Source organism: Anser cygnoides, chromosome 1, assembly GCF_040182565.1.
Source record: "Anser cygnoides isolate HZ-2024a breed goose chromosome 1, Taihu_goose_T2T_genome, whole genome shotgun sequence".
Classification (NCBI taxonomy): Eukaryota; Metazoa; Chordata; class Aves; order Anseriformes; family Anatidae; genus Anser; species Anser cygnoides.
This window is the reverse complement of record NC_089873.1, coordinates 209,202,947-209,230,165: the sequence shown is the minus strand read 5'-3', so window position 1 is coordinate 209,230,165 and position 27,219 is coordinate 209,202,947. Positions and strand designations below refer to the sequence as shown.

Below are 27,219 nucleotides of genomic sequence, written 5' to 3'. Positions count from 1 at the left end.
AGAACACCTAAGTATTAGTATTTTAGTTACTTAGTGCCTGGAAACTGCTCATCCTGCCCAGTAGGTTAGAAGGTCATGGCAAAGAGTCCCATACACAAAGGTAATTAAAGGTCTAGTAATTATATCAATGATGGCACAGGTCTAAATACAATTTTCTGGTGGTTTCTAGGCCTGATAAGACCTTCAGTGAGGCCTGGAAGTCAGACTACAGTAGGAACTTGTCTCTGTATGTTGCAAAAGTATTTAAAATATACTGTAGAAATAATGACTGTTAGATAAGAGCTTATTGAGAAGAGCCATGTCCCACAGCCCTTAGCATCATGCAGCAGCTGAGGGACCCTGTCCCAGCCGTTGGCAGAACCAAATTGCCCAAAATTACATGGCAACTCTCCAAAGGCAACTCTTAGAAGAAGTATCTGCTTTGGGAAGTGTTATGTTTTTCCCTTACCTAATGGTGACATCTGTTTCAAGACCATCCCCACCATGTTCAATTGTCTTCTGAAATGACATCTCAGTGTTTTCTGGTGCCAGCTGGGGAAAAAAAATGGGCCATGAGCAGACTGGCTTTAGACACACTCTGGAGGACTCTGTAAATACTTTCTGTCTCCTTGTAACGCCTGTTTTGTATTAAAGGACCACCATTATCTTGTTAAAGTCTCCCGTTTGCTTTCTTCCACCTTAGCCACCAAACCCACCATGTCCCTCAGGGTTCCCTGTTAGCAAACCCACAGAGCGATCATTTGGCACACAGTTCCAAACGGAAATGTCTCCCTTTCCACCCTCCATTGATTTCTTGGGGGGAAAAAATGATGATGATGAAGGCAACAGCACACAGGATGAGGAAATGATGTAAAATAGCTTCTCCAAACCTACCATCGGTGCTCCGCGGTGTCCAATGAGGGCTGGCTTTGGTCCAAGTGTCCCCTCCTCTCTGATGCAAGGAGAGTACATCCCCAGAGGTATCAAGAAAAGAAAGAGAAGGATAGCCAGGTATGGACCAACAATTACCACCTGAACAACTGCAAAAATTTGAAGGAGGAATGCTAGAGTTAATCCATTTGGTAGCACAGCGTTTGCCTTGCAGCTTGACTTTTAATACAGCCCTCCAGCTAAGTAACTGTTGGGCTTTGTCCCATCCCATTTTCCATCCCTTCTTCCCCTAATTTTCACCGTCTGTCCAAACAATACAGTCCAGGACGAAGAAGGATTTGGGCTGTTTAGGCTAGGATTGCAAGTTTTGTGCTGCACTTGCATCTCACTATGCCGTCCAGCAAGACACAGCCTTCATTTCTTTTTCATTAGAGATGATGCAATGCAATTTCCCCTACCTGTAGAGGAATGATCCTCAACAGAAGGATGCTTTTTTTTTTTTTTTTTCTTACTCAAATAAGAGCAGGCAACATTTTAAAGTTTCATTCCCCTCCAGGTGAATGCTTCCCTGGTTTCTTCAGACTGCTGTCACTGGCTTTCTGTATGTGACATGCAGTCTCCTACTGACACTGGCTGCATGGGTACTGCATCTCAGAAACCTGCCAACTCATTACCTATGGTCTCTGGAGTCTGTTGACATATTACTCAAGAGTCCCAGTGGGCAACCTTCACCTCAGAGAATGAAACAGTTCCTCTGAGAAGCACCTGTGCACCAAAATTCCTTATTTAGGTGGGTACCACCACCCCTCTGCACACTGTATTAGTGGCTCTGAAAGAACTTGGGGTTACACCAAGTCAATGTATGGAGTTGAGTGACCATTAGGCACAGTGGGTTGTAAAGTCTTGGGTCCCAACATGTTCCTCCCTACCCCCAGCTGCAGTTAAATGTAGAGAAATTCCTAGGTAGGAAACAAAATGCTCCCACCAGCACATTCTGTCTGAAGTCAATGGTTTCTGTTACAACTCAACATCTGCAGATGGGTGTCATGTAGACAACACTGGATATATGGAGAAACTGGGTCAGAGAAAAAGAGCCAGAGCCAGGCTCTTCTGCAGTTGTTCTTGACTCCTTGCCCTTACACTTCCTGGAGCTCTCAAAGGGATAACACCAGGAAAGGAAAGCAAAATTCCTTAACAACCAATCTGAAAGCTCTTTTCCCCATCTCATCTGGCTTCTCCTAAGATCCTCTAGTATGGACTGACTTTCTGAGACAGTGAAACTGAGCATAGCAATTTTGGACACTGGTTGCTCTCTCCTGCAAAATTCTGACCAAATTTTCACGCATGATCTAGAACTTGGGAACTTTTGCTAATCTCCTTATCTTTAGGGCTTGTCACAACCTTGGTATACACCAAAACTTTGCAAGGTAGCATGCAAATCACTAACAAATATGGACAGGCCCAAGACAGTGCATAGGCTAAGCCCCAGCCCTGCTGATTTCTCTGGAATACTCAAAAACTAAAATTCAACTCTAGCTGGAATGTGGATGTGGGAGGAAACAGCTCCTGCACGCTTGATTTTCCACACTGATATGTGTCTTTTGTCATACAGGGAGCAGGAAGCAGAGCTACTGTACCTTTCTTGTCTGCTCTGATGGCATACAGAGCCATGGGCCAGGAGAGGAGGACCATGATAGTTATTGCCCCTATGTGGAGATAGGGGGCTGTGATCTGGAAAGGAGAAAAAAGGATTTTATTCAAAGGATGAAGTGTGGATACAGACAGAAACAAGCCCCAACACAGCTGCAGCCTCCCACATAGATGGGCTCCTGCTGTGGACATCAGCAGTTTATCTTCTCTCCCACACCCAGGTTGGATCCACAGAACACCTCTTGAGTCAGGGCAGAGAGATGTGCCTGGCTGGTTCCCCGCACTGAGGAGTGCTCCTCACTTCAGTATAAAGCTCTCCTTTCCTCTCAACCAGCCAAAAGGGACAAGTCTGTCCTTGTCCAGGATGGTTTGGCAAACAATCACCTTTACTACTACGTCATAACCTGTGAACATCTTCCAGAGAGCACCAGTTTTAATCCAATCTAATCCAGTCCAATCTTATCCATGTAACAGTCATCTCCACTGCAACTAAATCATCAATCTAATGTCAACAAACCGGAATTTCCTCAGCCTTTCCTATCGCTTGGCCAACTCTCTAAAATGTAAGGGTTGAAGAAAAGCAGAAGTCATTGAGAGATGTCATTGTGTGTGAGAACGTCTGCCCTGGATACCTGATCCCAACTTCTTTTGACCAGAAGCAGGATGCAGTTGCATAAACAAAGGTGCCACCTGAGATGCCCAGGATATTTGAGATAGTTATGCAGGGCTAGTGGACAGAACACAGGATTTGTTAAAGACTGGTGTCCTTTGGGAACAGCAGCTGAAGCATCTCAAAGGGCATGAACACCCAAAATAAACCACACCTGTGGGAAACCCAAAAGATTTTGTGTCTCCTTCTCCCCATCCTCTTCCCCTAGAGTCTGAAAAGGGGAGGAAAAGCTGACACTTTCTCTTAACCTTTGCCAGTGCATTAGCCCTGATTCCCATCCTCAGGGGATGAAGCTCTTCTGGGTCGCAGGAGACTGAAATTGGGCTAATGCTAAAAGCTGCTGAGCTGGCATGAGCTGAGTAGGGAGTGAGTTCTCACTCCAGTAACCCCACCAGCCAAACGGATCTGATTTACCTGCCCTCAGCACCTGCTAATTAACAGTGCACTTAAAACAAGTTTGCCAAAAAAAAGGGAAAAAAAGATACGACTTCCCCAAAGGAGACATGTTATATCAAACAAATAGCTTGATACCAAACCTCAGGTCTTGGCTTCCTTCCTTCCTACGGGAAATGTTAAGTCTTAATAAAAGTCAAAACTGCACAGACTGCCAGGAAAACCCATGTGAAAAACGTTTACCATATGGAATATTTTCCACTGATTGCCACACAATACTTCAAGAAACCAGTTGCTTTTTTCAAAGAACCTCCTTTCAAACAAACCTCTTACCTGGAATGAGAGGCGGACTGTTTTCCACTGATCTCCCCAGAGTACAGATAATATGAAGAGGGCTGTGATAGAGAAGCCCAGGACAAGAAAAGTCCCAATCTGGGGAGATACAAAGGACATTAATAAGCTTTGGCATTTCTGCATAGGTTGTGCAATCTATTTGCCTAACAGGCTTCTTTAATCAGCTTGGACTCAATAAATTCGGGATGCACAAGCTTGGCTGTGCCACTTCATAGACAAAGAGATCTAATGGGACTAAAACCAGACCCACAGTGCTATAAATTGGATTTTCTGTATGGCAAAACTGATTTTACAAGTTAAGTACCTAACCTGAGTCAGCCCTCAAGGCTCCCTCTCTAGTCACGGGAGAAAGAGAGGAATTTACAGAGGTGATCCATTTCCACTTGCTTTACGATGAGAGATGCCTCTCTCTGTCTGTTGACGCAGATGGAGCCTAGATGAACAACTATCGTTAAATCCTGTAGTTGGCTGAACTCAGAAGCACCAAGTTAAACCCAAAAGAGACATCAGCACAGCTTCCTTATGCTGAGTTGCTTTGGAAGAGGCTTCAGCAACTGCAAACATTTCTGTAGTTCAGAAATAAGAATTTAATCTTTAACTAAAAAAAAGTGAAGGGGTAGCTCATGCTGTGCTGTGGCTTCTTGTCCAGGTTGGTACCAAGCAGTTATGATGGCAGGCTCTTCCTGGAACCTTATTTGTCTGCTGAGAACTAAACACAAGTAGAAACTGGAACCAAGGCCCTAACTAGTCTTCAGGGAGATCCTACAGATCAGCATCCTAATAATCAGTCCCTAATCTCTTCCACATAGGGACGCAGTGTTGGTATTTTCCACAAATTGCTCTACAGCTTTCTGGATCTTCTGGAAGCCCATTTTTGATAGTAAAATTGATCGTTTCCACTGTGTAAATGGAGAAACAGAGGATGGAGTATTCTGACATTCAACTATTCCCCTTCACAGCAAGATTTGCAATCTTATTATGCTTTCCCCTAAGCTTCATGGCTTATTTTTTAAAAGCCTCACCTGGCTTTCAAGAAGTTCTTAAGAAAGGTGGTTTCTAAAGCATCATTTTGCAGCAACAGCTCCCTGAGGAGTTGTTTCTATGCCTTCCAAACTCCACGTGGCTTTTCCAAAACCACCCCAAGACCAAAAGACACGGGGCACCAGGATGCCTTGGAAAAGCCAGGTTTCTGTTCTGCAGAGGAAGCAGCCACTGTTTTTAAAGCTGTTGGGTCCTGCTACAGGGACTTACGCTGTGCTCCTCATGGAAACTTTGCCTTTGTCTACATGCAACCACATGTAGGCATGTCAAATGCAGACATCCTCACCTCAGTGAGTCACCACGGGCTCCTTTTAGAGCCAGTGGGGAAAAAAGGTACTTTAGGTGTGATTCATCTCATCTCAATTTAAGTGTCTATGACCAGCTGGATGATTTGCATCCTCAGAGGGTTCATTTCCCTCATCTGACTGCACAGGGAGCTTGGGGTGATTAGCTCACTTGGAGATATCATTAGTATGGATATTTAAAGCCTCCTAAGATTAACCTCCTCCCTCTCTCCTATGATCTAAGCTGTTTTGCATGCAGGGAAACACCACAAGCTGATGGTTTAAAGCATGGTTAGGGTTACCAGAAAACCCTCTCCCCACCTTGTGACTCCAGTGCAGGTACAGCTGCTGACCTTCTGCAAGCAAACACATCGCTAGGACCTGGGAAAGCAAGAAGAGATTATTTGCATCCTGGTACAAAATGACAAAATGAGGCATTTCTGGAATTATTTTTGCATAGGGAAGTCACTTTACTCTAGACCTTTGTGCACAATGGCAAGGCAGGACAGGTGGATGGAGAGAAGCGGTTATTGCTACAGTAAATATGTTCCTGAAATGGCCAAGCACTCACCAAAACTGCCTTGTAGGGTCAAAACCTTCTCATGGGTGACAGATAGTTGAGCATTTTGGGGTACACACTTTGTGACTGCACTCTGATATATAGAATATGGCCTGGGCCAGCAGCCATGACATGAAAAATAGAGCAGCAACCTTACTTTTTTTCTATGTATTTGTTGTCACTAAAGGCACATCATCCATGGGGGACAGCTCAGGGAATAAAAGTCTCAAAAAAAACCCAAAAACACAAAACAAACAAACAAACAGAAAAACAGAGCAGAGAGCAAAGGAAAGCACACAGTGACAGTAATTGCAAGAAATGCAAGAAATGCACATCTCAGAACGTGGAAAACTGCCTTGGAGATTCAAAACCTCTGGTTTGTATTAGGTTAATTTTTAATCCCCAGCTGTGGCCCTATGGCTGGTGTGTTCCTTTCCCTGCTGGCAGGTTGGAGCCCTTGGGGATCAGGGTCCCTTAAGGACAGCAAAAACCCCAGCCAGGGCAGGGGACAACCTGAGATGCCCTGAACACCAAGTAAAGGATGAGGAAAACCAGTCCGTGGCTCTTCTGGAGACTAGCTTCAGGTTGTCACAGACAACTGATGAACCTGGTGACGAGTTTCACCAGCCCAGGTGCCTTGTGATGAGTTTCACCAGCCCAGACGCCTTGCTGCTGTGCAAACACGTGGGTCTATGCTCAGGTGCATGGAGCAAGCTTCCCAACAAGTGTAAGGGACGGTCTGGGAACCAGTATCACCAGATATGAGGGTTTAGAGAAAAAACATCTGTTAGCAGTCCTCAGTGCTCCACTGAGATGATAATTTATGATCCAGGTCCTTGCAGACTGTAACACAGTGGGACTGTGTGAAAGCAGGACAAAGAGATTTAGGGCAATAATGTGTTGGGAAGGGGAGCTGTTCTCCTGAAACCCAACTATAAAGGAATGTAAGGTGATTCTGACCCAGCTACAAATACCCTCTCTTTCCAGGATGATGCTGATTTGAGGCAAGATAAGCTCAGCAGAGAATACAGATCAGCCTTTAAGGGCTACTTGACATGTCAGCCTCCTTTAATTGAATCCTACACCCAGGACATGATGAGTAACCGCGGGAGCAGTTCACGGAGAACTGAATTACTGCTGAAGATCTTAAACCAGGCACATTTAAATAAGCCATTTTAGAAAAATGAAGGGAAAAGACACTTTCAAAATCTCCCCTTTTCTTCAAGCAATGTTACGAAGACTTGGTCCATGCCTAAGGTGCATCCAAACGCCTACTTCAGAGGCCGTGCTCAACTAGACTCTCCCCTGCTACTCCTGTGTAACTTTCCTACAAAAGATGCAGCATATTTGGGGATGCCATTGGAGGAAAAGCTCATTTTTATGGATAGAGGTAACGGCTCATTACCAGCTTACAAGAAGAATAATCACCAAGTTTCATCCTCGGATGGTGAAGGAGGAACTCTTGCAGTTGCTCCACTGGTCACTGGAGGAGAACACATCTTGATGGACCGGTGAGATGATGTGATGTGGACAAGATCTGTCCTCTGTGTGCTCTGGCTCCTCAAAAGCTGCCTCAGGACCTGTCTGATCTGCTCTTCCATGGAGAGCAGCTGTGTTTAGCAGTGTCTCACACGGTTCCACCTACAGCAAGACTTCTTCAGGCCAAAGGACAACCACCACCAGCAGGTCTGGCTCCTCCAAACTGCTCCTACACATACCCTGGGATTCACTGCAATGGGGGCTTGACAGCACAAGCCAGGTTTCTACATTCACTTTCTGGCAAAAAAAAAATGCAGGCTTTCAGAGCTTCCATGATACCCCAGTCTCTCAGGGATGAAGGCTTGAGGTCACTCTTTGGGCTTCAGTGCCAATGTACAATTTTGAGTCCTCTTCTTAGCGTATGAATGCAGAGGCCCCAGCACATCTGAACCCCTTTACATTATACAGTCAGGAGTTACCTCCCCAAAACCCCTTGGAATGAATGTGTTTAACTGCAGAGAGGCAAATATCATCTTCTGTGTTTGAAAGACTGAACAAGAAAGTATTTTTCTTCTCCCCTGAGCCTGAACTGTCCTACAACAAGACCCCGCAGCTTAACCTTTTAGCTCTAATGGGGATGAGAAGATTGCCTTGGGAGTGATAACAATTAAATTAATTGAAACTGATTGTCTGAAGAAAATTACACTGATGCATGCAGGCGGAGAGAGCCTTTGCACAGACAGCAAGTGCTTTGTTGTGCAGCACTTTGTTCAGCCACTGGTGGCTGCTGGGCAGAAGAGTGTTTGCTTCAGTGGTTCACAATAAGGACGTGGAAGGAGGCCTCCAGGCCCCAGTTGGGTGGAGGAAGAGACTACGATGCTCACAAACAAAACCACGCCAAGCACTGCTTGCTGTAAAAACTCTGCTCCAGCAAGGGCATCAGCGTGCTCAGCTTTCTGACACACGGGACTAGTGATGCAAAACATCACAAGGAAGCATTGCCTGGGTGAAGATCTCTGGTCCTTCCTGCAACACGTGGAATCCTCCCTCCTCCACATCCCCATCCCATGTCCCTGCAGGTCAGGATGTCTGTCCCAGGTGATTGAAATTGGCTGATTCAGCCAAAAACTGTTGAGAAATAACAGGCAGGCAGCACAGCCAGCCTCTTAGGAAACAAGGCAAAAGCAAGTTTTCACACGGAGCCAACATGGTCACAGCCCACCATGGTTCAAAAAGGGTTTCTACGTGTGCCTAAGACCTGGTGAAGAACAGACCATGGTTTAACCTAAGTCTAGCTATGATGCGTGATACCAACAGTCTTGTAGGGAAGTCACACATCACAGGAACCACCAGTGGCTCAATGCAGAAGGTATTTCTGCTGTGTTACGCCCCCTGAACATCACTTGGGTAGGAGGGAGAAGTGCTCAGGGAAGTGCCAGCTGGCTGTGGTTGCTCAAGAGTGCTGAACCTCTGGAGATGAATGTTTTTGGTGGGATAGCAGTAGGCTGATGCACCCCAAGGTGGGAGGTCCCTGACTTGCTGTAGCCATGCCCGGCTTCTTTTGCCTCTGTGGAAAGCCACTGCACATTTTGAGATAGCAGGAGCACAAACAGCCTTGTGCCTCCCAGAACTTAACATCAGTGCATGCAGGAGTCTTGCCAAATTAGACATGATGGACATAGCGATGCAAGCAAGCAGGGCAAGTGCCCTTAGAAATACCCAGTGACTTTAGGTGGGTTACTTAACAGCTTCATGAAGATGAGGAGCAAATGGATCCTGACCGCACATGCATCTTTGGCAAAGCTCAGAGTTGCCCAAAGTAACATTGCAACCACCAAACTACCCACACTGATCCATTAACACCAGGAAAGCTAGGTAGACCTAGCTAAATAACAGACATTAAGCTCTACAGCCACCAGCACGCCTCAAAATCCTTGTAATTAAATATTGTTATTTGACCTACTTAGAGATAAGTTATTCCACAGCTTTTATAATGCTATTGATTGCTTGTAGCATGGCCAAGCAGCTGTCCTATTTCTCACTTTGTTATTTTATTGCTAGCACTGAAATAAAATCACTATTTATTTGTACTTCAGCAGGGACAAAGGACCTTGGAAATCTGTTGTGTTGGGCACTGCGTGAGCAAGGCTAAGAGAGGTTCCCTGCCACGGGCAATTTACAGGCTGGCTATATGATGAGACGTCAATGAACGGGTAGGAGCAGCAGGAACTGATGATAAAAGCCAGTTGCCTTGGTCACAGAGGTGAGTCAAAGCCCCAGCGTCAGCCCCAGCACCTGGCATCTCAAAACGCAAGCTGGAGCAGGAATGAGACTGAAAGTGGGGAAAATTTAATGCAGTTTGGAAAAGTGAAGACCTCAGGAACATAAACCTCTTTGGGCATAAACTTAAGGAGTGTTTTGTGACCACATCTGCGGTCTCCAACTGGAGACAAACCCTCCAGCAAGGCAGAGAGAATCAAGGCAGCTTTAGTGATAATGTTTCCCTTCTTCTCGTGAGTTTTACAGTTCAGGGTTAGAGGAATAACTCTACTTTGACAACCCATCACCACTACAAGACTCAGATCTCCATACTTCCCTGCTGTCAAATAACAAAACTCAGCTTCCACATAACCAATACTGGCACAGCTTCGCTTGTGTTGATGGAGAAATGGGTCAAATTCACCAAAGGGAAATCACTGAGGGAAATCACAGAACCTACATCTAGCTCAGAGACACCTGTGTTGAAAATGCTCATCCGCAGGTGGGAGAAAGTACCACAAATGCTCATTGTGTTCCCAGTCCTCCCCAGGTAGCTACTGTCAAGTGTCAGGGCTAGGCTGAACTTTGGTCTGATACATTAAACCATCCCTGTATTTATTTTCTAGGCCCGTAACTCACTCCTTAACAGGAGCCTTACTTACCAACAGCAGCGCGATGTACATGAACAGGATTGCGGCCACTACCAGGAGAACAAGAGACCAGAGGAACCAGAAGCCCAGGTTCCCATAGTTATACCTAAAAAGCAATAAAACCTTATAATAGCATTTGTGGCACATTAGCACAGGGGCTGCAGGGAAAATATATTTGAAGGAGAAAACGCCAGAAAGCTGGAGGAGCTACAGAGGCGTATCCCAAGGAGAGAGAGGGAAGCTTTCCTTTTTATCCAAAGGCTCAATAACATTATTACACCTGAATAACATTATTACACATTATTATATATTATTATATATTACATATATATTTTATATGTTATATATATAATATAATTATTATTATATATTTGTATTATATTATATTATATTATATTATATATTTATATATACAATATATAGCATTATATATATATATTATATTATTATAACAATGAATAACATTATTACACCTCCCCTTCTCATGGTATTTGAGCTATCTGGATGGCATCTAATTTTAGGGGCCAGATTTACATAACTGCTACCTACACAGTGCAGAAGGAAAGGATTTGCATAAAACCACACTGGTTATTTCTCTGTCTCCAGACTGGGAGCATGCGATTCTCTTTGCTCTGAGATAGCTGCTGCAATACCTCTGATGCCAGCCACTATGCTTCTTCGGAGGGAACAGGAAAAAAGATGACCAAGGGAAGGAAAGAGCCATTTAGTCCCTTTCATTCACCATTTTTGCAACAGCGGTTGTTATCTTTCTCACAAATCCACACTTAAACCTGTACACCGTAGCCAAGCAAAGGGCAGAGCCTCAGCACCTCTGGAGACCCTGGGAGTTCATTTTGGGTGCCAGAACCAAGATGTGAAGGGACCAAAGCTTTGGCTCATGACTGAAGTGCCCGGCCTACCTGGGGTGTCTCATTAAAACCCGAGTGGGAAAGGAGGAAAACGTGGCACTTACCAGTCAAAGTTGTAGTCATTTTTCGCTTCACCCCACATGTACAGGAAGACGAGAGAAAAGCAGAAAGCTCCAACAAGCAATGGGAAAAACACGCATTCCCGCTAGAGAGGGAGAAGAAGGACAATCGGTCAGAGCCTCGTTCACTCCGAAAAAAGCAGAGCAAACAGCAGTCACTGCTTGCTTCTAGGCTGTCCGTGAAACACGTGGCTTGATGCTGGACCTTCTGAAGCCGACCTTGTCCTACGAGGAGAGGCTGCGAGAGCTGGGGCTGCTGGGCCTGGAGCAGAGGAGGCTCCGGGGGCTGCCAGCCATGGCCACCAGCACTGCCGGGAGGTGCCGAGAGGCCGGAGCCAGGCTCTGCTCAGGGGTGCCCGGGGCCAGGCCCAGAGGCCCCGGGCCCAGCCTGGAGCCCAGGAGGTGCCCTCTGCCCCTCAGGAAGCACTGCTGGGCTGGGCGGGTGCCGGAGCCCTGGCACAGGCTGCCCAGAGAGGGGCTGGGGGCTCCTCCTTGGGGATCTCCAGCAGCCGCCTGGACGTGGGGCTGGGCCCCCTGCTCGGGGTGGCCCTGCTGGAGCAGGGCTGGCACCACAGGGACCCGCAGCTGCCCCACACCACCAGCCACACGGGGACACTCTCTCCATGGTGGCACAGACAAACTGAGCCTGCCAGAGAAGCACAGCAAGCCCTCCAGCCCCAGGAGCTGCCATCTAGGACACCAAGAGACCGCGCTGGGCTCTAAGGGAGGTGAGGCCTTTGACCCACAGCATCAACCGCTTCTCAGCTTGGACTGACTTTTCCCAGTGCAGAAATGAATGTCTTTGCTGATTCTGAGCTAATTTACCGTCTTGCAGCAGCATTTCCCAGGCTCGGTCCTTCTGCGTTGGTACCGCTTCCACCGGCAGCTGTAGAAACCCGCCAGGCAGGAGATGAAGGGCTGGTGCTCGTACCTCTGCAGCAAGTGCCGACGTACCACCTTCAGCTTCCCAAACTTGATCCTCTTGAGGCTGGTGGAACTGGCCTCCATCTGAAGAGCTTTATCTCATCTTCCTCCTGAAATGAGGTCACAAGATTGATGTGAGTCTCCTTGCCTTCGGGGTAAGCTTTTTGTGTCAGAAGGAGAGGAATTGTTCCCAAGAGGATGCAGAGACCAGCAGGAAAGGTGGCTGAGGACACCCCACCTAACTTTATACCCCTGAGAGAGATGTCTAGAAGAAAAGTACGGTCATTGCAAGTCCCCTGAGTGGTCAGTGGTTATAACTTTGGTGCTCTGCATCACCTCTGAGGGAACCTCTGCCTCCCTTTGACTCTACAGGGAGCTCTGGGAAAGGAAATCATTAACTTTAGCCCTCCATGCAGATTCCCAAATAACGTCAGATGAACCTGAGATGAACTTAGCCATGGGAATTAGCTCAATATCGCTGTGACCTCTCTGCAACCCCTTACCAGTTTAAGTAGTTCAGGTAGGAAAGGGACCAAAACTCTCCCAGGACACAGCCCTCTTATCCCAGAAAAACTGCAGCACTGCAGAGACCGATCCCTGATGGAAAAACTATTTCCTGACTCAAAGAGCTCTACTGGCAGCGTGTTGGAAGGCCAGAAAGAACAGCTGTAAAGATGCACACATGGGAGATCTGTTCATAATCGGGACTTTAAACAAAGACTCCGGTGGTAAGTTGCAGCCGGTGTTAGCAGTGAAGCAAACAGCACAGGGGTTGTGCCAGCAAAGAGCAATTTGCCCAGCAGGGCACTGTCGAGACCACAAGGAAACATTAAGGAAAAATAGTCCTGTGTTGGCAGACGAACAGGCACCGCTATCCATCGCTTCTTTGGAGAACAGAGATAGCCTGAGATGCTCTCCGAGTGCCATAGTGCCCCCGAGTCCGTACCGGTCATGTTCAGATGCAGGCATATCTGCTGCAAAGTCCCAGCTCAGGAGTCCAATCCCCTTAATTTATCTGATGTAATAACAGTAATTTAAGAGCAAAAATGAACAGATTGCTGCACTACACACGCGGGTAAAATGTACACGTAAATAGTTTGCAAACAACTCCAAGTCCTGCGTTTCTTTGCAGAAATGAATGGATAACAGCTTGCAAATTGACACTACATAAAAACAACCCCAAAAATCCAGCCCTATGATCAGTTTGCAGAAGGCACAAATAAAACAAGATGCAAGTTAAAACGGAAATGATGCTCTCCTGATGTATTTCCTGCTATATGTTCCCAGCCTAACAGCAGCTGGGTTGCAAAGGAGAGGGGATGGAAATGAAGCACAAGAGTTGTCAGATCAGGCTGCTCCTAACCAAGAAGTGCCCGCGTGTGCCATGCCCTGAATGCCTTCCTGAGACAGAGGTGTTTGTCCATCCACGACACTCAGTTCACCAGCATCAGATCTGGAGGCAGCAGGAGGTCACCCCCTGGTAAAAAATTGATGCTGCTCTCACATGGCGACATGGTGAGCCTGCTCTTGAGTAACCCAGCACAGAGGGTTTGTGGGCTCTGTGCCACCGGTGAGTGGTGTAGATGACATTTGATCCTGCTGTCCTAGTCACCTGGACTAAAATATACCTGGCATAAGCCCAGCGATTGCCAAATTGCCCCAGCTGTGTCTTCTGAATACGTTTGAACCTTCAGAGCTCTTACCAGAAGGTTTACATGTGCCATGCGGGTGCAGTATTTGTTACCTTCTAGTAGGATCCCTAGACCATGATTTTCCCCATCAGTGAAGCACAGCATCGTTTTTTTCCCCAGCCCTTTATTTAATGCTTCATCCTTTCCCTCCAGCAATAGCAATGAAGACACTGGTTCAAAACCAGCAGCTTTGCTGTCAGAGGACCATGAAATTTGCTACTGCATTCTTAATGGAGACACGAGGCTCACACATCGATATTTATCCATCAGTGTATAGGATTTGACAGGAAAACTGATGGCAGAGACCTCAGCACATTGTCCTCTCCATCTGGCTGGCGGGATGTTAAATCTGGATGTTAGTCGAGATGTTAGACTAGCTCTCTCATAAAAAGGGTGATGGAGATACCACCAGCTCCCAAGACAGGCTAATCCTCTCTGAATTTGCTCTACCATTAACAGTTTTTTTTCAGTGCCTGGCCTCATGTCTAACAGTTTAAGCCCACCACTTCACGACCTGATCTTGATGGATCTAGAGAGGAGAGTAAATGTTTCCTCTGTTACGTATTTCACAACTGTTTGGATGACTGCCGTCTCGCTGGAGCTTTTGGAACGGGTAAGCACAACATCTCACATAATGGGAAACATTCACGTAGCAGCCTTTAAGAGAGCTTCAGTCTTAACCACGGCGAAACAAACCAAGAAATCCTCTTGAGCATCCACTTCCTGGCAGCATGAGGTGGGTTTGGGATGTCCACGTGCAGATCTCAGAGCCCTCGGTGCTCAAAGGGTTCATCTTGTCTCACGGCTGAGCCCTGGGACCCCGGATAATGTCCTCAGGGGACCCTGGCACCCACTGCTTGTCATCCTTTTGGGAAATGACACTTAGAAAGCTGAAGTTTCGGAATCTCAGTTTGCAAATTCTGCACCGAGGAACATCTGCAACCCAGGAAACGTCTTCAGAGCTGTTTATAAGAAGGAGCCCATCATCCTCAATCATCCTCTACCATTCTTCCTCTCCAGCATGGACTGACTAGGGGATGAGAGCTCCTGGGGCTGAAATCCTATCCTGCCCAAAAGAGAAACAGCAATGGACAGAAGACCTTGCAGTGACCTGCCAGCCCCATCCAGAAGTACAAGAGGCTGCCGGAGGTTAGAGACCAGGGATGCCAATAAAGCCATTATATCACAGCTGGTGGGAGCAGAAAGCTTTCAGCCAAAGCTGAACGTGCCCTGCCAAGCCCCAGATCATGACTTGCCCCACAGCTGCTCCTGCTCCCACTGGGCATGCGGGGCTCACACTGGAAAAGCAAATGGGAGACTTGGAGCCCCACGGCTGCAAGGGACTGCTGGGTCCACTGGGGAGCAAAGCACAGGAGATGCTTGAGATATCGAATAAAGAAGGCATTTATGTGTAAATTCAAAGGAAAGGGTTGATAGGGATAAAGAAAACCAGGCCTTTCACACAAGGGCAGGCAGAAATGTCCCTCTCAGCTCCAAATGGGTTCAAATCCTCAGCCTCCCCGTCCTTCTCTTTCTCTGTGTCCTCAGATATCGTGTTTAATTTAATGCAAGCTTCCTCACACCTCTGCCCCCCTTCGCTTTCTCCATGACCCTCCATCCCACAACCTCATCCTTGCTCCCAAATTTCCAGCCTGCTGTTACAGCTGCACTGGGGCGTTCAGAAGCCACAGAAACATCTCTCCCAAGGTATGGCCGAAACTGCAATGCCTCAGACCACATCAAGCACTGAAGCCTTTGACTTCACTAGCACCTGATCCCAACAAAGATAATATCCCAGCTTCTGGACCCAGCAACTGGGATAAAGGGGCAAAGGACATTGCAGCATATGGTGGGTGCAGAGTCCAAAAGACAGGAGGGCCACACGAGGATCTGGAGCAGTTCAGCCATTGTTAGGACACAGCAAGAGACCTCACAGTGCTTGGTCTAGATTTGAAGCAGAGTGCTCCTAAAACTTGGAGGCTGCCTGCAACCCCTCCCCAGCTCCACCAGGCAAAAGTAAATGGCTGGAAAAAGGGGACAGCATACCCCAAATCCATTCACTGGGAAAGCCATGGGAGCAAAGAGCAAGCAGGAAAACATGCATCAGCAGGAGAGCAAAGTTTAGGGCTTCAGCAAGTGAGCCATGACAGCAGTAACACATGTTTTCCAGCTCCATAATCCCAAGAGACCTCAGGTCTTTCCCTTGCAAACAGAGACTGTTTGCTCACAGATAAGAGTCCCCGTAATTGCAGGCATTTGAGCGGGGCTGCTCATTTCCCACTGCTCGACAGAGAGGGAGGAAAAGCATGAGAACTAGCCCGGGGGGTGGTGGAGAAATGAGCTGGAGAAAAAATTGGGAAATATATTCAGCTGCAAAGCCTGGATGCAGAAGGTAGTGCAAGCAGAGCTGGCTGGAGAGGCAAGTGCACGAGCAAGGAGAGGATCCTTGCCTTATTATTGTTATTATTATTATTATTTGATGCTTAGAGCTGGGGAACTCATCTTCTGAGTGGTAAACAGGTACAGAAGCCAAACCTGGCATCACCTATAGCTTTCTCCTTGAGGCTTTGAAGTCCATGCTTTCTCCTCAGCATCATGATGCCTTGTGAAGCCTGATGCAGGCGGCAGGTAGGGGTGATCCCTGCTTTGCCCATCCCATTTCTAAGGGATTTGGACAGAATTTGGAGAGAAAGTAAACCCTGTGCCAAGGCTGAGCCTTCCCAGCGCCTGCAGCTCCTTCACCTGATGGTGGAGATGCCACTGAAGTCGCCTGGCACAGGGACCCCCAGTGCCATCCCTCTGCTCTCTGGGGACATCACACCCTGCCCCTCCACCTGGGAATCTTCAACATTATCACACCAACAAATCAGAAGGATTAAAATCAACATCCAGACATGGTGCTGGTTGGTCACCGTCCCCATGAGCTGCACACAGACCTTGCCACCAGCCAGAAAACTCAGCAAAGAGCCTCCCTTAAACCTGCATTTCCAGCCCACAGTGTGCCCAAGGATCTGGATCACAGCCTTGGTTTCCTCTTGTTCTACTGCCATCAGCCTTCACTTTCTTTTCAGAGCACAGAAGAGGTTTGACACAGGGAAGGAAGAAGGTTGATTTGAAACACGACTAGTCAACACCTCCCCGTGATACGGGATATACATCCTTTCCTTTCCCTGGCAGGTGATAATTATAATTTATCAGCAAGACATTCAACAGCTTCTTTATTAGCCCTAATTATGCCTTGCTTCTGCGTGGGATCCCAGGGAGGATGTGCAGCTCGACTCGAGTGTGTGCAAAGTAGCCCTGAGGACTGATTAGCTGTTGGTTTGAGGCAGATGACAGCCCTCAGCACACAGAAATGCTGGGCCTTACCCCAGAAAATAATGAATGAACATGGAAAGAGAAGGGGTTAATGAGGAATAAGTGCTCCCGTGGCTGCAGGAACAATACTCGTTTCATTTTGTGTGCTGTTGTACACCTCCAGCATGCAGTGGCTGTGGCTCTCAGAGCTCTGGGGAGGTTTCCAGCAAGGTTAATGTCCCGTGTTTTGCAATATGCCTCCGCAGTTTGAACGGTCATAAATAATCACGCCTGCTTCAGACAAATGAACCTGAAAATACAGATGAAGCTTTGCATCTCTTCGGGTTGCAGAGGGACTTACAGAGCAGTCTTGGTGCTGGGGCTCAAAGGTCAGCCATCCAGCATGAGTTGTGCTGGGAAGGGGTGCTGTACCCTGCTCAACACGAGCCACACTGGCTGGTTAGACCAGGATTCATCTGAGGATGCAGGCAAATGGATTTTCCGAGGCAACCAACCATATATTTTGGGGTGGAGGTGGGGGTCAACTTGACAAGCCCTACAGGAACCCCAATTGATGAGGATGATCGGTACGGTTTTGGAAACACTTCTGCCAGCCCCAGGCTTCTGCACATATCCCTGCGTGGAGAAGCAGACATCACTCCGATGGTGATGGGCTCACCTCAGAGCAAAGCCAGGCATCATCCATGAGAGTCTGGAGCAGAAAAGGTACCTTAATCCCTGCCTTTATTTCAGAGGGCTCATCATAGGAAGGAACGCTTCAAAGTTGAACCACGTTTTAGCCCAAATTACTTCTTTTTAAACCTCTCCTTTCCCCAAAAATTGTTTGGTCTCCCTTCACTTCAAGAAACTCTCACAGTACGCTCTCGCGTTTTGACCAAGTTTGTCCCCAGCCCCGGGGTTGACTCATTATCCACAACCTCTTGCAGAACCCTCGTCTAATCCTAATCATCACCATCACAAATCACAGCTGGTTTTCTTCATCTTCAAAGCACTTTGCGGGCTGCCTCTACGAATGCGTGCCTAGGAAATTATTGGCCAAGCCTCAGAGCATGTGCGATGGATTTTGTGCAAATGCTTTCAGTTTTGTGTTGAAACAGGCAAGGGGAAATTGTCGTGTTTGTCAAAGGGCCTCACAGCACTACAATAGATTTTTCCCTCTTTCCTGCTAGGAGCAAAATGAGTGTTTAGAATAAAGGCAATGAATAGTAGCTTAGTGGCTTGACATAAAAATAAAAATAAAAGGAAGAAGAAAAAGAAGGGGTGGAGAAAGACTTCCCAAGTGCCACAGCATTGGCTGGACTTTTGGCTGGAGCCATCCCTCGTTACACGGAGACTTCCCAAAAGGGCCGCGTGGTTTTGGGTCTGCAGAGGTTCGCCTGCTGCCCCAGTCCCTCCATCTTCGAGGAGCAAAGGTGTAGGACTGGCACGTATGGGGATGCTTTCATCTACAGAAATTTTCCTTTGAGGGGGAACAGGAGGTAAATCCCAGCATAGCTGTCCCGTCGGGTCGGGGTTTGAATTATTTTTGCCTGCCAGTTGCTTGTAGAGAGGTTCCAGCCCACCTACCTTTCAGAAAGGTCCACCCAGCTCACCCCGCTGTCCTTCTGGGAAGTCCTGCCCGCCCCAACCCTCCTCACGGAAGGTTCCACCAGCCCCAACTGTCCTTCCAGAAGCTTCCACCGCACCACTCGAGTGAAGGCCACCCCCAGCCTTCAGCCCATGCCAGTCTCAGGTCTCCAGGACCCCAAGGACTGAAGCTTCAGCCCCTCCATCATGGGGGGACAAGAGGAGGAGAGGGCAGAAGCTGCACCGACCCCTGCCCTGGGGCTCGTTCCTCCAGGGAGGGGATGCTCCAGGGCCAAGGGGAGAAATGGGGGAGAGAAAATTCTGGCTGAGAATAATAAAGTCCTAAACTCTGACATCAAGTGTTGACCCAAACGTAGCAGGTTTTTATGCTGTGGTGTCTCTTTCCTGTAATTTGTCATGAGCTAAAATGTGGAGAGGGTCCAGTTCAGCCATGGAAGGGCCTGAAAAACATCAGAAAACTCAAGTAAAATAAAATAAAAGGTCGACATTCACTCATAGGACATGGCTCTTTCTTTCTCCTAGAAGACGAATTATAAGGCCTGGAAACAAGGTGGGACTATGTAGGTGCAGAACCAGGGGTAGTGCCCCAGGAGAGCCCAGATCTGCACACCAGGGCTGCCAGATATCGGGGTGTTAAAGGGCTCCACTTGCAACGAGCCCCAGGATCGCATCGCTTCCCAAACTTCCCTTTCAGGCTCGTTTCATTCACGCCCACGAGAAAGCTGAAGGGTTGAGAAATCCCCCGCTGAGCAGCCAGCATCTCGCACGCGATGCTGGAGCAGCAGCAGATGAGGCGGGATGTCCCGGCTGGGACAGGAGATTTTTTTTGCTTAAAGTGAAGAGGGAAATGCTGTGTGGCATTAAATATCCATTAATGCAGAAGCAAGGCTTCTTTTTGTCCTGTGGTACTTTGCTGCATATCCCTAGAGGCATGATGCACTGCACAGCATCAAATTTGGGGTTAAAGGACCTTGTGGGGGTTATTACCTGCTAGACCAGAGCTTGGGGTGGGCTTCGAGCCTCCCTACATGAGACTCGTCCCCCCTAGAACCAGAGGACACTCCCTGGGCAGCCATTCCCGGTGTCTTCACCTGCCCTGCCTCTTCAGGCCACTAGCCACCATGGTGGCCAGCCCCCCAAAACACCCTGGAACAGCCACGGCATTGCCCCACCACATGTGGGGTGGCACACAGGTAGCTCTGGCCCCATTGCTGGGCCATCAGCAGTTCCTTTCTTCTGTTTTTTACCCTGAGAGCCTTCATATAGCTGATTTGTAACCCATGAGCTTGGGCTACAGCCCCACATTGCTCAACATGTCCGTTATATGGATGTCCAGTCTTTTGGGGGAGCTGGATTCCCTCCTCTGGGCACTACAGGTGGGCAAAGGCAGAAATTAGCCCCCAAAAGGGTCGGGAACTGTGAGCTTCCAGCTGTGAGCACAAGGAGGTGGTTGAAGCCAGATGTCGGCCCCAGTCACAAGGCAGCCGACAGCCCCGAGATCAGGGACACGGTTTGGTGGGTGACATTGGTGGTAGGGGGATGGTTGGACCAGATGATCTTGGAGGGCTTTTCCAACCCTAATGATGCTGTGATTCTATGAGATGTCCGTGTCCACATGTCATTTTGGTCATGCCAAGAGCGAATGGGGAGCACTGGGGAGATCCTACCTACAGGTCAAGCCTGAAAACAAGCCTGAAACTCAAAGCGACTGGTTTGAGAGGAAGCTGCTCCCCACATTTCGGCGTGGTCAACAGGAGGGTTTTGTCCTCACCTGGCTCATAGCAACTTTGCAGGTGGTGCAGGGCATGGGGCTGTGTTCAGCACGGTCTCAGGTCACACGTGGAGCTCAGCCTGGGGCTGTGCCCCTGGGTGGCCCCCAGCTCTCCAAGAAGTCTCCGCCACCCTTGAAAAGTGGCCACAGCGAAGAAAAAAGGGCTGGGGAAGGAGGAGGAATAAATCCCTTGGAAGCCAAAAAAAAAATAAAAAATTAAAAATGGTGCTCAGAAAAGGGGGGAAACATTCCTTTGAAGATAAATCCCACTTTGTGCAGTTCAGCACATCCTGGCTCGGCTCCCACTCTGCTCCTGGGAATTCCTAAGCGGCTCTTTGTGCCCTACTGCTCAGGGGAGATGATGAGATGGGGACGCAGCGTGGGGGACCCCCGCCGGCCCCCCCAGCCCTGCTGAGGGCAGCGCAATGCCGCCAGCGCCATCTCCAAGGGAAGACTTTGTCAGTCGGCCAAAAGGGGGAGAAGAAAAGAGGTCTGCAGATCACATACCTCCGCCGGCGGCTCTGCAGAGCCCTATTCAGCCAGGACAAAGGACGGGGGCCCTGGACGGTCACCGCCCCGAAGCCCCCAGCGCCGGCCCTCCCGCGGGCTGCCCGTGTTAAAGTTCAGGGTTTGGAGCAAAACAGCCCTGCAAGGAGGGGAGGAAGGGACGCTTTCCACGCCGTCGGCCGGAGGTTTCTCTATTCAGCTATCCGCAGCATCCATATGCATCAGGGCTGGCCCGTTTTTACCCCGTAACAATGCCGCCCCACTGTTCCCAGCGCACCCCCCTTTCTGGCTAATTCAGTGCTACGCGTTTCTGCATAAGTCATCGCAGGATAGTTTTGAAGGGATTTAGGGAAAGGATGGCCTGACACTCAAGATCCACGCCCAAGATCCCCATCCTGGTTCCAGCCTCCCAGTGTGGTGGAGCCATCACCCAGAGCCTCCTTTTCCCCCTCATGAACATCTCCATCAGCAGTCATTCCCTGTGCCATTTTCCATGGGGCAAGGGCGTGCTGAAAGCACGGTGAAAGCAGCAGATGACGACTTCACAGCTCATTTCTTTTTCACCCATCGTGAAAATCTCCAGGGCCTGCTCAGCAAGGCAGGTGCATGGTGGTTTTCATCGCATGGGCACCACCTCGTGCAGAAAACCAGCGTGCAGGACCCCGATGGACAACCTCAGGACCTAGGGTATGGTTGGCTCTGCTGGGTCAACACCCAGCAGCGCTCACATCCCAACAGATCAGAAGAGGGTAATTTATTTAGCCATAGAGTCTGTGGTGGGTGTTTCAATTCCTCTGTTTTAATTCCTTTAGGACCCATCTCCTCCGTGTTTGAGTGGTTACAAGGAGTGAAGAGGAATGGGTACAACTCAACCCATCCAAGAGCAGGCATCTTGAACAGGTTGGATGAACACAGCCAGAGTGCCAGGGCATGAATCCAGCCCAAGACGTAAGGACATTCATCACTCCAACCCAAAAATCCCAAGCACCATTTCTTGGGCCTCCCAGGTTGCCTCGATTTAAGTATGGCCCTTGGGCACCAAAGCCCATTGCTGCCTGGAAACCCTGCCTTTGCTCTGGGTCTGTCCCCGCTGCAGTAGGAAGAAATGCAGGATTTCTCCATGCATGGTTAAAGGAAGCAGTCACGGGGACCACAGAAGTTCAACAGGCTGATTGAAGGCGGTAGTTCCCAATGCTGTAGTGCCTCATTCTTGTGGAATGGCCCCAAAACATCAAGCCCCAACCAACAGTCACCATAACACAGTAACACAGGCACAGCCTGGCAGCAGGCGAGGGAAGGAAGAGGTAAAGCACTGCTTGTGTAGTTTGGGGGAAGGGGAAGAAAAATGGATCAGAGCCGTTCACCTGCATTTCACGCCCAAATTGGGATTTGCCTAAGCAAGAAGCTTTAAGAAGTTTTCAGAGAAACGGAGCACTTCGGAGAGCGCTGACCCCGCAGAACCTCTCAGACCGCTTTAAGGCATGAATCAATTAAAGCAATCACGGAGCAAAGGTTAATCAGTAGCAAGTACATCTTAAGAAATAAGTAGCCTTTTAAAAAGCCATTGCTCCTGCCAATTCCTCCCCCCTCCCCTTCTTTTCTAAAGTGGCTTTTAGTTCTCGGACTCTGGAGACCTTCCAAAATAAGTCCTGTGATTAAGAGCGGCTGCAAAATTGTGCAGCGGCAGGGGATGGACCCGAGGTAGTCACAGCAGCTCGGTACCACGGGGGGCTGAACACCTTCCAGAGGCCTCCAGCTTAATTAGAGCAGATGGAGGCGGGAGGGATGAGGGATTGCTTTTTGCAGTTAGTTTTGAGAAGGGAGGAAATGAGGCGGGAGGGTAAGGAGGGGACTGGCTCCACAACAGGTCTACGCAAGCAGCGAGGCTCCAGCCCGAGCATGCAGGCACACGGCAGTGCTTCGAGCTGTTCCCGTGCCGTGTCCTGCCTGCAGAGGTGTTCCTCCTTCGGGCAGCCTCCTCTGCTCCCCTGCACAGGGTGTCCGAGCCGAGCCCATGCTCAGCCTGGTGTGAAGCCCATCGCAGGCATCCTCTCCGAGCTGCTCCATCCGTTGCCTCCCTTCCTGTGGGATCTGGAGCCCAAAGGATCTTCCCAACTTCTTATCCTATCCACTCTTCTCTGAAATAGTCCAAGACCTTCCCGTCCCAAGCCACCAAGAGGTCACTTGGGCAGGATTTGCTCCACGTGGGGAGGATGCAGGAGCCCATGTGCCGGGTTAGGGCACCTCAGCTGATGGGTGATGCCTTCAGAAGCCGCTTGCACACAATTATTACAAATATTTTTCTGAAGCTTCTGGGTTCTTGCACAGCAAGCAAACAAAGCCTCATTGCCCCAAAGCTACAAATGTAGAGAAATAATGCTTCTTGTGTGTCTTGGCTGTTATTTTATCACACTAAACACCACCATACATCAACTATTTGCACAGAGGAACTTGCTAAGACACACGCAGTCCTGCAGCAAGTGATCACCAAGATTAAAGAGCTGCTTTTTCATCACCCCTAATGACACCTCAAGCCCAAAAGACACCATCCAGTCACCTCCTCGGTCCAATGCCATGCCATATTCTGTGATTCTGTGGTAAGAAAGCCACGGGACCGGCTGTGAAACCCAGCTTTCTATTTCTCCGCAAAGTTTCCAGGTCGCCCTGGAAACCCTGCACACCTTTTAAACATTTCAATTGCAAAGTTGCAAAGAGGCAGCTTTGGCTCCCTTCGCATGCAGAGCATTTTTTCAGTTAAAATCCAGCTGGTCCCACAGCACATTCTGCATTTTCTTTTGTTAAATGCAGCTAAACTCTTTGAGCAGCTGTAGGAAATTATTTCCCTTCTCCTTTACCCTTCCACCTGGTGTCATGTGCCAGAGAATAAGTCCAGAGAGAGACTCCCTTGGGAGACCTGGATTCCCAAAGAAAAAGTAGGAGGGAAGAGAGGGTGATGTACACCCTCTGGACCTCCAGCCAGATGAAATCTGCGTTATCCAACCCCAATTGGTCCCCGCGTTGACACCAGCTAACCGAGCTGCTCCTGATTTACACCAGCACGCAGCCCTGCACCAGGGCACGCAGCCTGGGGAAGGGAAGAGGTCGCCCATCCGAGCTGGCTCGCAGCGGGTGGCAGACCCGAGAGCCTTTGCCCCCTTCCAGCCATCCCTACCAGGTCTCTATGATTTGCAGCTCTTCCCAGATGTTTGCCCTTTCACGGCTTATTTGCTCCCGGGACGACCTCCCTGTTCACACGCCGGGCAAGCTCGCGGAAAGAAAGAGAGGCTCCTTTCTCCCGTTTACTATGGAAACAGCCCTTTATCCGAGGCATTACAAATGCTCAGCCGCCAGCTCCCTCCCACCAGCCCCCGGCTCCAGCAGCCCCACCGGCCACCCACCGCTCACGTCTCTCCCCAGCTCCCCTTCCTCCCCTCAACAGGTGACGGCAAACTTCTCTGGCAGGGGTGCCAGAGCGAAGCCGGACTCCTAAACTCCTTTTTCTCTCCAAGAAGTCACCGGGAACACCCCCCTTTGCAAATAATCCCCTTTTGTTCCCTCTTCTCCCCATCCTCCTGCTTTTCGGGCTTTGTTTCTCTGCCACCCAGGCAGCAGCTGCGACAATCGCCCCGCTGTCGGACGCCAACCAACACTCTCAAAACTCCGAAGAATACAAGAAAAGTCCTAAAAATCCACCTTCCCCCTCGCAAAGCTAACTTTTAGGGCAGGCAGGAACGGGCAAGGAGGTATGCATTTCACATAGGTGGGGGGAATCTTTAGCACGAGGACGTTGGAGGTAACTCACCTCGCCGGGACGCACATGGAGGGGTTATTTTTTGCTTTCTGCTGCTCTTGGATCGCTGTGTCCTCTGCTCGTGACACTCAGGACTCGAATGGTGGCACCGCTGTGTGACACCCAGTGTTAGGGAGGCTGCCGGAGCCGTCCCTCCCACCGTAGGAGGGGCCACGTGAGGCTTCATAAATTCAGCCCCCCGAGGCTGGGAAAATTAAAATCCCATCATGGGATGGGGGCATGACTCCTGGAGGAGCTGGGGACTCGTGGGTGAAGCCGGGTTTGATCCGTCCCACGCCCTGCCCACCCAGAATGTGAGAGGCTGGTGTTAAAACGCTGCCCTGGCAGAATTATGTGTCCGCAGGGTGGGATTCGAGGAGATATCCCAAAGGCGATTTGGGCAAGACATTGCTGATCTTCAGAATTAAAACTAACAAGCTTCCTCCTGGAAAGCATCTCCTGCAGCCATGAGCCCGGGGCATGAATCTGTAGCACACAATTTCTGAGCAGCCCCAGATGCAAACAGTGCTTATTTTATTTTATTTTATTTATTTTTTATTTTGCAATGGTTTTTGGCTTTAAGATCTTAATCCTATTAGAGACATAACTCCCTTGGGAGGGGGTGAGGGGCAGATCAGTGCAACAAAAGCAGTTTGTGCGGTTGAATTTTGTAACTTCCAATGCATGGTGGCCTTTTGGAGGGATATCCGTGAAGTTTCTCAGGCTATAAGGCTTACCTTACACAGCTCCAACTTCTATTTAGTTCTCCACTGCACAAGAGACCAAAAAAAAAAAATCCCCCCTTGCCCCAAAGGGCTGCCTGAAATGCCACCACTGCAGGCTTTTCATCCCCATCACTTTTTACACTGGGATTTTTCCTGTTGGATGAAGAGAAGGTCCCTGAAAAGAAAATTCAGCAAACTGCTGTCTAAATGGAGAGGAGAAGAAGGGGGCAGAAATGATGGCCCAGTGTTTTTTAGGCAGATCACATTACAAATGTAAACTTTTGATTAGAAGATGGGCCACAGAGATGACAGCCTGATTCACTCTGAAACCTAATGACGAGCAAAGGGCATATAACAGTTCCACTGTAAAAGCAGTACTGGTAATCCTTGGATAGCACTAGATCCTACAGTACCATCATTTTCCTTTGGAGTTAGAATATTAAATAATGAGGGAGCCACAAAAGGTTGCCGAAGGCAGAAGCAGCTGTTTCTGTTGCTGCTTGTTTCTATTCCTGACCACCTTCAAGCTAACACTCAGCTGGCTGGGGTAGAGGCACGGCGTGGGGCTGTGTGCAAGCCTGTAGATAAATTACTTGGTTTATGGTCTGATTTCTGGAAAACTGATAGCGAGGGCAGGGAAGGGTGAGACTGAGAAGCCTGATGGCACTGATACGATGCAGGGAGCAGCAAGAGCAGCTTCCCCAGGTACCTGACAGGTGGGTGTCCAGCAGTTTTAGTCTCTGGGGTTGATGTGCTGGGTTATCCTCCTGAGCGGTGTGCTTGTGGCTGTGCTGAGCCCAGTTTCACTGCGGTCCTTGCCCGGGCTGCCTTTCCTCCAGCTGCTGCATCCTCAAGGTGTGGACAGGCTCCATTGGGTATGTGGGGAAAAAGGGGACAGGGCTGAGCAACATCATCAGCACAAAACTCCTCCCTGCAGCAAAGGGCAGACCATGAAAAAGGAAAGGACCATCACTGAAAACACAACCAAAGCCCTACCCCAAACCAGCAAATATCCCTGCTTCCCCCCCCCCCTCCAAAATACCAGCGTGCTTTTGCATCCTGCCCTTTCCTCTGGGTGCAGAGACGCAAAGCCCTCGGTTTGCTCTGCGATCACCTGGCAGATGACGTAGGGGCAGGGCGGGGGCTGCTCTGCCTGCGGTATCTTTGGCTCAGAGTTCAGCAGCTTATCTCAACCAGAAAATCCTTGCCCGGTGTCCCGGCCGGTGTCCCAGCCCTTCCAGCAGCTGACATTGAAGGGAGAGCAAGCGAGCGGGGTTGTTATCACGCTCCACGTGATGGACCTCATCCAGACCTGCTTTGCACCAGGACCTGCTGGAGCCCTGCCCTGAGGTTTATGAGCCCATAAAGAGGGCATCTGCGGGGGCTGGAGCCGTAACAGCCCGGCTCGGGGATATCAGCCTTGAACTCCGCTGAATTTTGCCTCTATTCGTGTCAGGAGAAGATAAAACCGCGGGGGAACGGCACAAACAGGGAGCGCCGGGAGCAGGGACATCTCGGTGCCCAGGTGCCTGACTAGATGCAGAGTCCCGGGCTGCATTTTGGTGAGAAATAATCACATTTTCATCCTACCACTGTCCCCCAGTGGCTTGGGACATTTGTATCGATGGGGTCGGTCACCCCCAGGCTGAGCTTGTGTCCCTGCTCCGTAGGGTTGCACAAGGAGCTGCTGCGGAGCCTTGACAGCAGGT

General features: G+C 49.2%; 1 protein-coding gene across 7 annotated transcripts in view; it reads right to left on the bottom strand.

Annotated features, from left to right (window-relative positions):
- LOC136789655 (glycerophosphodiester phosphodiesterase domain-containing protein 5-like) overlaps window positions 1-26,527 on the bottom strand; it is a 33,788-nt gene extending 7,261 nt beyond the window's left edge. For 2 of the 7 annotated variants that reach the window (XM_066989997.1, XM_066990003.1), the window contains exons 1-9: window positions 24,798-24,932; window positions 12,023-12,231; window positions 11,183-11,283; window positions 10,222-10,315; window positions 5,584-5,643; window positions 3,917-4,015; window positions 2,508-2,601; window positions 874-1,019; window positions 449-531 (exon numbers count right to left, since the gene is read on the bottom strand). In XM_066989997.1, coding sequence (XP_066846098.1) covers window positions 449-531; window positions 874-1,019; window positions 2,508-2,601; window positions 3,917-4,015; window positions 5,584-5,643; window positions 10,222-10,315; window positions 11,183-11,283; window positions 12,023-12,205 — 860 coding nt within the window. In that variant the 5' untranslated portion in view covers window positions 12,206-12,231; window positions 24,798-24,932. Of the gene's footprint in view, window positions 1-448; window positions 532-873; window positions 1,020-2,507; window positions 2,602-3,916; window positions 4,016-5,583; window positions 5,644-10,221; window positions 10,316-11,182; window positions 11,284-11,402; window positions 11,903-12,022; window positions 12,232-12,624; window positions 12,643-18,696; window positions 20,363-24,797; window positions 24,933-26,219 lie in introns of those variants that run through there. The other 5 variants (XM_066990000.1, XM_066989998.1, XM_066989999.1 and 2 more) reach the window with 5 other exon arrangements.
- Between the last annotated feature and the right edge of the window lie 692 nt (window positions 26,528-27,219).